This window comes from Sander lucioperca, chromosome 13 (genome assembly GCF_008315115.2).
Source record: "Sander lucioperca isolate FBNREF2018 chromosome 13, SLUC_FBN_1.2, whole genome shotgun sequence".
Lineage (NCBI taxonomy): Eukaryota > Metazoa > Chordata > Actinopteri > Perciformes > Percidae > Sander > Sander lucioperca.
Window position 1 is genome coordinate 11,700,467 of NC_050185.1, and position 12,684 is coordinate 11,713,150.

Genomic DNA, 12,684 nt, shown 5'->3' on the forward strand with positions numbered 1-12,684 from the left:
CTGAGCAGGTAGTTTAGGAATTAATAGCATGTTAGGCTAAAATAATGTGTTTGCATTCTTACAATAAAACAATTCACTTTTGTGGCTACTCAGTACAGTCCTCATAAATGAGAGCTGCAATACCCCCACTATCCTCAAAATATGGATGTGTTCACTCTTCAGTGGCGGGCCGCCACGGCAAAATCAACATAGAGGAAACACTGCTCTTTCATGGAGGTCTTGACAAATTAAAAACCATATCACCAAAGGTATGTGGACAACCAAATAAGGTATGTGGATGCCCGAATGTTACAACCATTTGTAATTGCCTAACATCTCATGCTAAAACCGTGGGCGTTAATATGTGGATATAACAGCCTCCACACTTCTGGGAGATTTTTTTCACAGCATTTAGGAATCTGGCTGCTGAGATTTACTCCCATAGTATGTCCACATCATTTTGACCACATAGTGGAATTCTACACCTACAGAGTTACAAGATACAGAGTGACAATATTTTGCCTTGCTGAGGAAGTACATGTGTGCACAAAGTTAGGTCACAGTTATATTTCCCTTGGCTGATTCCCCATTGTATAGAGGCACTGCTCACAGACTGGACTGAACACATTGGACAAGACATTTTTCAACTGAATTCCAACTCGGGTGAATATAAACCGGCTATGTTTAGAAAGGCACTACTGGTTTACTTTCACACTTGAAACATCACAGGTGCTCAGGTGGTAATGTTTTTACATTAATTGTGTTATTAATTAATACAAATCAATGAAATTGACATGCTTAGAAAAGAAACATATTATTGATATGAAATGTTGCACTTTGCATTTATCCACAGTATCACTGTTTCAAGTACATTTATCATAAATGTATAGTGCAACTATAATATATTTGAACTTAAAAGTTAAAATAATAATAGTAGTAATAGTAATCATGATGGTAAATTGGCGTATATTTAGCTTCCAATAGTATGACCGAGTCAATATGATCACTTATTACAGCATTTTATTATTTTTTTAAACATTTTAAGAATGCCACATCATTTTGATTTATGGGTGCTGCATGACAGTTTCACTTCTGCTGTAAAATCAAGGATGAGCAAAATATTTGGTATGGACATGTGAGAAAACAAATGGTTCAGGACATAATTCATTCCTGACTAATCAAGAGTGAAGGAAGAACTGAAAGAGAGTAGCCTACATACACGACCATAAAAATCAACGTCACAGTGGCGAAGGGTTCAAAGACCTTAACCCAACCTGTCCTGCTCTGTCTGGGTAATAAACGACCAACTTGCCACTGTTTTCTCTCCATGTAACCGTGCTTTCTAAGAACTTTGTTGTAGTCAAACCTGTTTTTCCACTCTGTCCCTATCCAAGAGGATCATATTACCGGAAGTTACCTATATTGTTGTCACCTGGGCGGACTCCTCAGGTGAGAGCAGACTGTAATCGCAGATAGAAACTACGATACAGTGAGTTAAGAGTTGGGACATTTAAGCGCCTAGTTGTTTATTCGACGTAAGGAAGATTTCTGAGCACTTTGTTACCTTTTCCAGTAGTATAGTTAAAAACGGACGTAGTCGTGTTGCTGGAAAACGAGCAAACTGGTCGAAATGCTTGTCAGCGGTTTGGTTTCGGTGTCTTTGTTCTTTTTCGCCGCGACAGGTGAGTGATTTTGGTGATACTTTATGAAGGGTATACGTGCAGTTTAGTGTCCCAAATTCCCCATACAATGTCCTTAATTAATTATGAACCTGCTAAACCACCTGTGCTACCCTAACCCTACCCCTAACCTTAACCTGTCTCAAATAAGACCCTCATCATTTGGGACACTCAGTTTTTGGAAAATAATTTGTGACACTAAACTGCACGTAAGCCGATATGTTGTCCCGAAATGTTAAATGTCGGCCTACTGTTGGCAGTTGTGTTGCAGTTGCTAATCATCCTCAAATGCATCTCGGGCCTAGTCCTGGAAACAAAATGTTGGCCTGTTCTGCTTATTTGAGTTTAGGACCAACTTGACATTAGTGACCATACAATAGGATTATCTTTTGTAGTCTAGAATTACAGGTTATTTCAAACTTTTACTACAATGTCCCTTTTTAAAATTAAATTACAACAATTGAGCAGAAAATGGACTAATGTACTGTAATGTTGGATCAGCTGTAAAACCAGTGACCACTAAAATGTGTAAGATGTGGACAGATTTATAAGATTTATTAGTGCCACCTGTTTTGTAAGAATTAAAGCCATTGTAACTTTATTATAAATGTAGGAAGAATGCATGCAAATGCAACATGTGGTTCCACATTCCTGTTCGTAGTGGCCTTTACGCAAAGATATGACTATTATATGTTAAAACAGAATGAGGTTCACTGATGCCACAATTAGATGAGCACACTGAAGGCCCCCCGAAAAAGTTGAATTACACTGCATCCTATTAAGAAAGCAATCATACAATACTATCAGTGTGTGTGTGAACACAATCCAGGTGTTTAGCTTTCCACACACTTGTCAGTGTAGTAGCTCTATAAATTTGAGATACTTATGTTCACAAATCCAACTGCCACTGATTTTTATTTGTGGATGGATGGACCATTGTTTTTGTATGTTTAGGTTTATTTGCACAATTTAAAATGTACCCAATGACAAAGATAACAAATACAGTGCAGGGAGAGGCAAAAATCCCAGTGGGCTTATTTGAAGCCTCCACCTTAATAATTTTAGAATTTCAAACATACAGAACAAAACACAGAGAAAACAAGAAGACAACATAAAATTGATACAAACTAATAAAATAAAAAAAATACATACATATATAAAGCAACAGCAAAAAAATGTGGGAATAAAGATATTGAATTAAAAACAAAATGTGTGTGCGTGTGTATAGAATATTGGTTAATTTATCTGTATTATTACTACTGAGCAAAAGTAATGATATGTGTCGTTAGCAGTGAAACAATAAGGACATGGATACAAAAGTACTTATGAACAACTGGTAATGATTAACACCAGTTAATTGGACTTTTGGACATCTTTTTTAAGAATTTCCTGTAAGGAACCCCAAAATGATGTCCTGTTTATTGATAATCTACTGTATAAAATGGACACTTTAATGCTATAAAATTGTAGCACTGAGCACAGAAATCTACTATTGTGCTTTTAAATTGAGTTTTCTGTGGCTCTCTTACCTAGCTAATAAAAACAATGAAAATCTGACTTGTAAATGGAACACATTCAACTCGGGTGTGACGTCATTCCCAGCTTCGCTTTCTCAGTTCCGAGGTAAATGGAACGCACTATTATCCCCCCCCAACCATGAAACTCACAAAGTATGCAAACAAGGAAGTCATGGAGTGCTCTGGTTTCATTATACACTATACATCATGCTTATTTTCAAACCAAAACTGTGACTGTGGTGCCTTATCTCAGCTGAGAATGCCTGTAAGAAACTTCTGAAGGGTGTTGAGGAAGTCTGAATTAAAGTATCTACAATAAAAATATAATTTGTAAATTTGAGTTAATTATATTATGTTGTTGGTACACATTAATGTAAAGTCTTGCTATCTGTATATTTTCATCTGTACAACTTTGCACACAGTTAAAGATTAACTGGCTCCTGCTGCTGTTTCCTGTAGTTGAAGCTTACACAGGCTTGGCAACAAGGTAGTAGTTAAATCATGTAAATCCCAATACTTAAAGTAATGGCAGTGTAATGTAAAGTGGTGCAATAGATGCATATATTATGTGACAGACAGGCCCCTGACTGCATCCATTAATACTTTAGTCGCTCGTGACTCTGTTCTAGCTGCACTACTGATGGGGTGGCTGTGGCTTGGAGGTAGAGTGGTTGCGGCTCGGAGGTAGAGTGGTTGCCCCTCAACCACAATATTGGCGGTTCAGTCCCAGGCTCCTTCTGCCTGGGATCGAATCTCCGTACTGAGCAAGACACTGAACCTCAAGTTGCTCCCCAGATCCTGTATGTATAGCTGTCCACTGCTTCTAATACTTGATGGGTTTGCATTTCACTACACTGTACTGTCAATTGTATCTGAGGAAAAAGAATAAAGTTTATAAATAAAGACCCATTTTCAGAGTGTTGACAGTTTCACCGGAAGTTGTCTTGCTCAGCAGACAGGAATGAGGCACTCTTTTTTTTTTTTTTTTGTCCACACCCTGATGGCTTGTGACTCTTCAACATGCTCTGTATTTGACAATGGGTGTGACCTTTAATATGATGTCATACTGTTAGCATTTGAGCTTTGAGAGCACCCTTCCATTCATTGGTAATACAGTACTTTTAACCATAATGAAACTTAGTACAGTTAGATTGTGTTAATAAATCTTGTTTGTTTTTATTATTTTAATATTCATTCATCTGCCCATTATTTTCTCAATTCATTGGTTAATCGTTTAGTTTATAAAATGTCAATTTCATAAAAACTATTTTTCCATTTTCTTATTGCAAATTGACTCATTCAAATTGCTTATTTTGTCCAATCAACAGTATAAAATTAAAACATGGAGTTATTATAGATACAGCTGTTCAGTATACCACCATGGAAGATGAAGGAATCTAGTATTTACATTTTAGCAGTTGGAACCAGCAAATGTTTGGCATTTTTGTGTAAAAATTATTTAAAATTATTGAATGAAATGAATTGCTGCTGTTCATTTTGATGCTTGATTACCACTTCTTTCTCCTATCTATAAGTTGTTGACCAACATCTGTCTTCCATGTAGTTGACTACACTTTTCAAAGCAGACCAAGCAGAGCTCCAATCTCAGATGTTATCTGATTTAAAAAAAAAAACAAATTTAGAACTGATGCTAATCTCTCTCATCAAAACGGAATCATTCTCCGTCCTACCAGTCTTCATGTCTGCTGCACCTTCTTGTTTTTATCCTTATGAATATTACAACAGAGTGCTTTTGTATTCCCAATGAACCAGCCTTAACCTCATATTAGGGAGATGAAAAAGACAGGCTTCCAGCTGCCCTCAATTCAATTTGAAAACTTAGGATTTCCATTTACCCACTTGTGGAATACTTAAACGTTTTTATTATGTCATAAATAATAAATTGTTATCCTTTTTTTAAAGGTTTGTTTTACAATGTTAGTGACAGCCCAGTATCTACAACCTGGCTGTGTCTACTTTGGATGGTTACTGCTGCTACACCCACAGAGAAGACTCTGCAGTCACTGACTAATTTATCATATCCATCAAGATTAAAAAAAAAAAAAAAAATATATATATATATATATATATATTATTATAATAATAATAATATTATTATATATTATTATTAATATCTTAGAGGAAGTGAGAATTTAAACTCTGCACCCTTTTTTAAAATTGTGGTGAACATCTGTCACGCAGGTCTTACATGCTTAGCAAACTCAAACAATGACTCAGTCATGCAATTAACCTTTTTAAATGTGAAAAAAACTAATGTTTGCACATTACGTTTGTATAGTCTACTATAATATCTGTTCACCTGTGCAAATTACAAGGATGTATTTTAGTGAAAGCATGCTTCAAAGTCCAATTATGCGTTTTGTTTTGATCTCTGTCCAGGTGTAAGTGGCTTTTCAGTCACCAGCAGCAACACCGATGTGCAGGTGAAAGAGAATGGAGGTGAGTCCCGAAAATCTGAAATAATTTGAGTGTAGAGAAGCCATTGTAGGCCTTAAGTATCCCAAAGTTTCCACATTTTACATTCACTCTGTTCTAAAGAGTAAAGATGGGAAGGTTGGTGTTGTCTTGTTACTCAGGAGACTATTGAAACTACTGATGGGTATAGAGAACCGGTACTAAACTGATACTGGTTATGGGCTGGTCAATACTAAAGTATCGATGAGCTCCTGGGCAAAAGATACTGCTATATATTTGTAGTATAGTAATAGTAGAGTATGTCACACGAACCACTTAGTGCTCAAACCGCAAGTCTCAATGCTTAATTTGGATTTTTTTGCTCAGATCCTTTTTTTTTGTTTGGCTGTCCACAGTACTTTTTTTTTTTTTTTTAAATTGTAGCCTATATCAGATTCCATTCTGAACTGTTTGCGTTTTCGAAGAACAATGACCTCAGACGCAGCACGCTGTTGCACTAAAGTTAGGGAGGTTATGGAGGAAGTAAGCATTTTCGCTTTTATTTCAAAATGTTTGTGTAATGGCAGCCGTAACATTAATGAGCGTGCTGAGGAGGAGAAGAATGAAGAGAAAGAGAGCCAAATTGGCTATTTTGGCCTTTTGCGGAGTTATGGCTGCAAATTCACTACAGAGGTCTGTGTGGATGCAGAGATGAAGCCTCACTCACCCTCCATTGACTTGCTCCATCACTGGTCTCCATTTTGTAGGCCTAGTCAAGTTTTTAATTTTATTGTCTGTGTTTAGGGCTCCTGCCGGCGCATAATTGTGACAAATGTCGATGTAGATTGAAGTAAAAGTTGCATCAAATCCGCCTTGGTTGTTCACACTGCGGCCGCATTGAAAATAATCAGACCTGGGTCTGATTCAGGACCACATATGGAAGTGGTCTAAATCAGATTTGGGCCACTTTTGCCTGCAGTCTGAACGTAGCCTTAGTGAGTGAGTGTATGTGTTTTGGATGTTGATGGATGTTATCATCGGAGATATGTCTCTGTTTTTGTTCCGGTGCTACCTGCTCTTATATCCCCGGCTGTCTGGAGCTCTCTGGCCCACGGTTGCCTGGAAATGGCAACTGCTGGTATGCGATAACCTTATTTAGTTTCATAAAACGTCCCCACATTCACGAATATGTGCAGACATACCTGTTCTAAAGTTGCAAAGAGTCTGATTGGTCAAAGCAGCAGCTGTAAAACTGTGCTGTGGAACGGTTTCATATAAATTCTTCACAATAAAAGTCACCCTTTATTTTGTTTAAAATCGTTTATTAAGAAGCAGCAAAATCAGGAAATGTTGGGTCGTTATCAGCAGTAACTTTTAAAGTGTACAGTCTGTTGCAGCCGGAGACTGACTGCAATGGAGTAAATACTTTCTACTGTCACAAATCACAAAGGCTTCTAAACCAAATACTACACAACTGGACATGTTCCAGCTGGAATGTGACCTGAAATTTGGGAGAAATTAACATTTGCAGGCAAGATTACAGCTTTCCCTGGCGTTAGCATGTGGCTACATGTGTTTGGTGGAAACGCGGCCATAGAGAATGAAGTTTTGCAGTGGAAATGGCTCTGCTAAATGTGTGTTACTAAAACGGAGAATATAACTGAGGCTTTTTCGCAACAGGCTGTAGATTTTTTTTAAGTCAATCTCCAGCACATCAGCTACAGTGTAGTTACGTTCGGCACATGCACAGGATCTTTTGTGACTTGTATGGCAACATAAATATCATTTTTGTAACCTGTGAAACACTAAAGTTAAACAAAGTTAGATAGCACACCTACATCATACGTATTTTTAGAACACCTCTGTGTATAAATTGTGTCATCTTAAGGGAAGTAAGTTCCAGCATTTTGATTCCTAGCACACCGATTTAGATTTTCTCCAGTTTGGAGCTGTATAGTGGTGTTGTATTTGGAGCGGCATATTCCCCACCTGTTTCTTGCATCTACTTTTTGTTAAGTTTTAACGTGACATAAGCTACCCTGTGATAATTTCCCATAATTTTGCATGTTTGGTTTCAAATCTGATCGATCGTATCTGTTAATTAGGAAGTTTGCGGAGGACTTAACTACTCAAAATGCTGATATTTTAAGGTTGTAAGGTCATCTTTAAATGTCTTATCACTGGAGTAAAGAATGCCTGTGATTGTGACTTATCATGGCCTAAGAGAGTTTGAGAGGTTGTTTTCAAAATATTAACGATCATGCAGTAAATGTGCAAGCTTAAGAGGGACAAATTTCAGAATTGCATTTTTTATTTATTTATTTTTTATTTCGTATTACATATTTGTAATTGTGAACTCTGCTATTTCAGGGATTGACCTTAAGTGCACGTATTCAGCCGACTTCGGTTCAAGCCCTAGAGTTGAGTGGAAATTTAAAGACCTAAAAGGCTCACAGTCGTATGTGGTCTTTGATGGGAAACCAACAGGTAAGTAGTTTGACAATCTTTGTTTGTGTCCTTTTTGAAGCATGTTAACAAATGTCAGTTTCTTTTCCCACCAAGGAAGTCTTTGTTGTTGATCATGTTTGTTTGTTTGTCTGTCTCTCTGTTAGTTAGGATATCTCAAAAACTACTTTAAAAGATTTTAATGACATTTGGTTCGAAATTGGGTCAAGAAAGAACTGATCAGTGTTATCTCCTGGATTCCTTCCTGGGCCACCAGTACCTATTTTGAACATATCTCAACCAGTTTTAAATGATCCTACCAAAAAATTATTTCCAAAAAAATCCATAATGGTTTTCAAAATTGTTGTTCTTGTGGCCCAAACTGTATACATGACCTAATTCCTAAATGCATTGTGCAGTTGCAGACACATTTAATGTCAGCTAAAAGTGATCCTGCAAAATGTGATGGCAGCAACGCATTATATGTCAATAAGTCACTTGATGCTTTTGAGTCTGTTCCATAATGCTGCCATTCTTCCACAGCGCCGTATGCCAGCCGAGTGACATTGTACGGTAGTAATCTGAGATTCTCCAAAGTGACCCGCGCTGATAATGGAGTGTATTACTGTGAGGTGTCTGGCAGCACCACCCCGTTTGGGGAAGTTGAAGTGAAGCTGACTGTGCTGGGTAAAGATCTTTTTGTAATAACATTCTGCAAACACAGCTTTTCATTCATATCCACCCAGATATAAATGCATTTGTGATGTAAACTTCTTTGTCTGAAGTTTATGTACTGGAATGGAGGTTGTGTATTACTGTACATGTGGCGAGCAGCTGTAAACTGAATGTTATGTCCCGCAGTGCCTCCATCTCCGCCCCTGTGTAGGGTCCCCACCTCGGTGACGACGGGCGGGGTGTCCCTGTTGTCCTGCCATGACGTTGATGGCTCACCTCCGCCCCAGTACAACTGGTACAAAGATGGCGTCCTTCTGCCTGCTGAACCTAGCAAGATTTCTGGCTTCCAAAATGCCACCTACCTGCTAAATGCAGCCAATGGCAACCTGGTCAGCTACGACCTATTACTTTGCACCATTGTTACTGAAACAGCTATGGTCCCCATGGCCTTTAAAATTAAAAAATAGACCCTTGTCTGTCTCTTAAGGAGTTTCCGGCTGTAACCAAGGTGGACTCAGGTCAGTACTTCTGTGAGGCTTTCAACAGTGCTGGTCCTCCTCAGCGCTGTGCAGCCATTAGCATGGAAGTCCGTAAGTACTTTTCTCTTTAATGTTAAAAACATGCTTTAGCCTAAGCTTACGTGTTAAAGAGACGGTAATCTTAAACCAGTTTCAGATGGTGTGGAATGCTGCATGCCAACACATCAAGGATAGTAAACAGGTTTAGCTGTTGTAGGAACCAATGTATGATACAACCCTCATTTACATTTTCTTTTGATGATTTGAGTGCTGCAACAGTTTAGTTTAATTTTTCTGTTTGTACCACACCACAATGTTTGACTGTAATTCAGCTAATGAACCTCAAAATGTGATGTTTTCTTCAAGGTGACTTAAACATTGGAGGAATTGTTGCTGGGGTAATAGTGGCTCTGCTGCTAGTGATCGTGCTGGCACTTGGCATTTGGTTTGCCGACAAGAAAGGATACCTGCCCAGTGAGTTTTCTACATTATATTAACATCATAGCATTTACTGTGATCATCAGTATCCTGACTGAGTGTTGACATTACCAGAAACCTTGGACATCTGAATAGTGAAATGATTTCTTCTATTTTAACAAGTTAAACGTCCTATGACATGTTGCTTTTTTGATGCTTTTATATAGGCTTTAGTGGTCCCCTAATACTGTATCTGAAGTCTCCCGAAATTCAGCCTTGGTGTAGAATTACAGCCACTAGAGCCAGTCCCACAATGAGCTTTCCTTAGGATGTGTCATTTCTATGTCTGTAGCCTTAAATGCTATTGAGGAAGAGAGAGGGGGGGAAAGGTGGAGGGTGGGGGTGTGGCCTTGACCAACTGCCATGCTTCGCTTGTTTGCAATTCATGATGTCTCTTTCTTTCTCATGGACGGGCCAAATTCTCTGGGCAGAGAAAGGGGAGGTAACCTTTACCTTTTTGATTGGCTCATCGGAGCTTTCATTTTCTCAAAGGCAGAGCAGGATACCCAGGGCTCAGTTTACACCTATTGCCATTTCTAGCCACTGGGGGACCATAGGCAGGCTAGGGGAACTCATATTAATGTTAAAAAACCTCCATAAAGTGAAATTTTCATGCCATGGGACCTTTTTTAAAGAAGGTTCTCAACTCCCACACATTGCCAGCACAAAGTTTATTGAAAAAGCAACATGTTGGTCATTAATCTTCATACTACAACCTGCAACAATCAAAAATGAGTCGAATCACAAACTTATACATATTTGTAATATGTTTCAAGTACTTTATACCATTGACGTTTTTTTGTTCTTCTCTTTACAGAGAAGAAGGAAAGGTAAGAGGATTTTCTTTTTTTTTTTTTTATACTTTCTAATTAACTTTAGCAGATAATCCATAGACTGCATTGCTGCTCCAGACTGACTTAACACCATTTCCTCCATGATATGAAGGGTTTCTTCAGATTGCATCTATAAACGGGTCTTCTCTCTTTGTGACTAGCTCACCATGTTCTTTTAATTTTCCCTGCAGCAAACCAAAGCCCAGCGTGGTCTACCAGCAAACATCATTGCATGGTGGTGGTGATGATGAAGATGTAAGTATGAGCATTGCTGTTATTCCAAGAGATGTATATCATAGTCAAGCATGTTTGTTTAGTTAAGGGCAGTCTATAGTTTTAGTTCAGTTTTTTTTTAACAGACTGAGAGCTGTAGGAAAACATTTCTAGTTCTGATGTTTGATATGTTTTGTGTTCAGGGGGAATTCAAACCGAAGTCATCATTCGTGGTTTAGTCTTCAATGACGACAGGAGAAAACTTTGATGTCTCTCAGCATGGGATTTTCCTGAGGTTTTTAGTGACGTCTTTTTTTTTCTCAAATTGCAGTTTTTATAGACCAGTGTGATTGTTGGAGTTGACAATACCTGTCTCAGATACATCAATGTTATAGGATTAATTTACTACAGGTTATGAGACCTCTTTCACACGTTAGGTTATTTTAATAGAATTAGGTGTGACTGCTAGTGACCCATTTTAGCCTCAGACATTTTTGCCATCTGTGTTTGGAGTGTGTTTCTGTGTGCTTCTGATTTTCTGCACCTCCTACTAACAGAACTATTGTTCAAATGATGCATCTGCATGTAAAGGCATCAAATCACTGGGAGTACAGATACTCCCAGTACTGGTAATAGGAAAAATCTAGGTAAATAAGGAAAATGGATGCATTAGTACGATAGTTTTACAGCCACGTTTTTATTACATGTACTGACCCATCAACTTAATTCCCTCTAGTACATCTCTCTTATCAGTCTGTGTATCTAAGCTGAAACATTGTAGGAGCATACATGGATCATAGATTTGAGTGTCTCTGAGAAGTCTTTTTCTTTTAACAAAACGGTTGTAATGTACAATATTATTTTTCTATTTAAGTTTAAGTTTGTTTTTCTTGTAAATAACAAAACAGTTTTCACATTTGTAATTTAGGACAATTTAAAAAGCAGTTATCTAATCTTCCTGCCATTAAAATGAGACTACCTGTATGATATTAACATTTTATGTGCACATTCTCTTTAACACATGATTTCTAGTCTAACTAGTACCTTTTTGTCTGGTTGTGTTGTCTGTGACATAAATTTGTAAACCTTAATTACATTGGCTAAGGGAATTGGTATTTAACAGGGTGTAGACTGACAGTTCAGTAAACTTCCTGTTGAATCAAATGGATGTCAGCTGTGATGCTGCACTTTATCATGAATCAGAAATGGGAGTGTGAGGGTAATGATGTGTTACACAATTTTTTTAAATGATTACCTGCTTGTTTATAAGGCATTGTGTGTAGCCTTATCATAATGATTAATTACCCAAACTGTTATGACATGATGGTCCTAATATTAGTTCTGTCTACTTTCAGTAAAAGTGCATTATTTAGTTTGATTTGTTAACCACAAATCCTCAGGTCCATGTGTTAAAGTGGTTGATAAGGTCAGACATCAATATATCATGAGTTTATATAACCTATCGGGTACAATATTTACACTAGGCTTTCTACATTTCTTGACTTTTCCTTTGTAAAAAATTTGAAACTGATGAATCAGATGATGATTGTAACTTTGCTTTATGTATTGGCTAATAAAATGCTGTTGATAAATTGAGTCTACTGTCCTGTGTCAAGATAATATTAAGCTTTGCATAAACAGTTAAACTACAGTATAAATTGCTTATCTTTGCTAATGTTTTTTTTTTTCTTTTTATGAAGGTGTGTCAGGGTAAATGTTTACTGATAAGGTCACACTGGCTGCAAATTAGAGAATTACAGTTGAAGACTGAAAGCTTAGCACACAAACCAAAAGTATGTTACTGACCACAGCAGATGACTACTCCAGTGAAGAGCCTCATCCCTCTGCTCTGAGCACTGCACATTTAAATCAGCAGCAGTCTGGATGTAAATAACATACAAATATATCATCTAGTGTTTTCCTACATGCTGCA

The 12,684-nt window shown here is 37.6% G+C and overlaps 1 protein-coding gene across 2 annotated transcripts; it reads left to right on the plus strand.

Annotated features, from left to right (window-relative positions):
• The first annotated feature begins 1,225 nt into the window (after positions 1 to 1,225).
• Positions 1,226 to 12,344, plus strand: f11r.1 (F11 receptor, tandem duplicate 1). 2 transcript variants are annotated; one of them, XM_031320396.2, is made up of 11 exons: positions 1,226 to 1,428; positions 1,553 to 1,661; positions 5,576 to 5,635; positions 7,961 to 8,077; positions 8,579 to 8,722; positions 8,897 to 9,099; positions 9,198 to 9,300; positions 9,595 to 9,702; positions 10,523 to 10,535; positions 10,730 to 10,793; positions 10,955 to 12,344. In XM_031320396.2, exons 2-11 carry the CDS (start codon positions 1,610 to 1,612, stop codon positions 10,988 to 10,990), a joined length of 900 nt encoding a protein of 299 aa, XP_031176256.1. In that variant the 5' UTR covers positions 1,226 to 1,428; positions 1,553 to 1,609; the 3' UTR covers positions 10,991 to 12,344. The 2 variants fall into 2 exon arrangements, with proteins under 2 accessions (XP_031176256.1, XP_031176257.1); XM_031320397.2 differs by lacking the exon at positions 1,226 to 1,428 and adding an exon at positions 1,446 to 1,468.
• Positions 12,345 to 12,684: the final 340 nt, after the last annotated feature.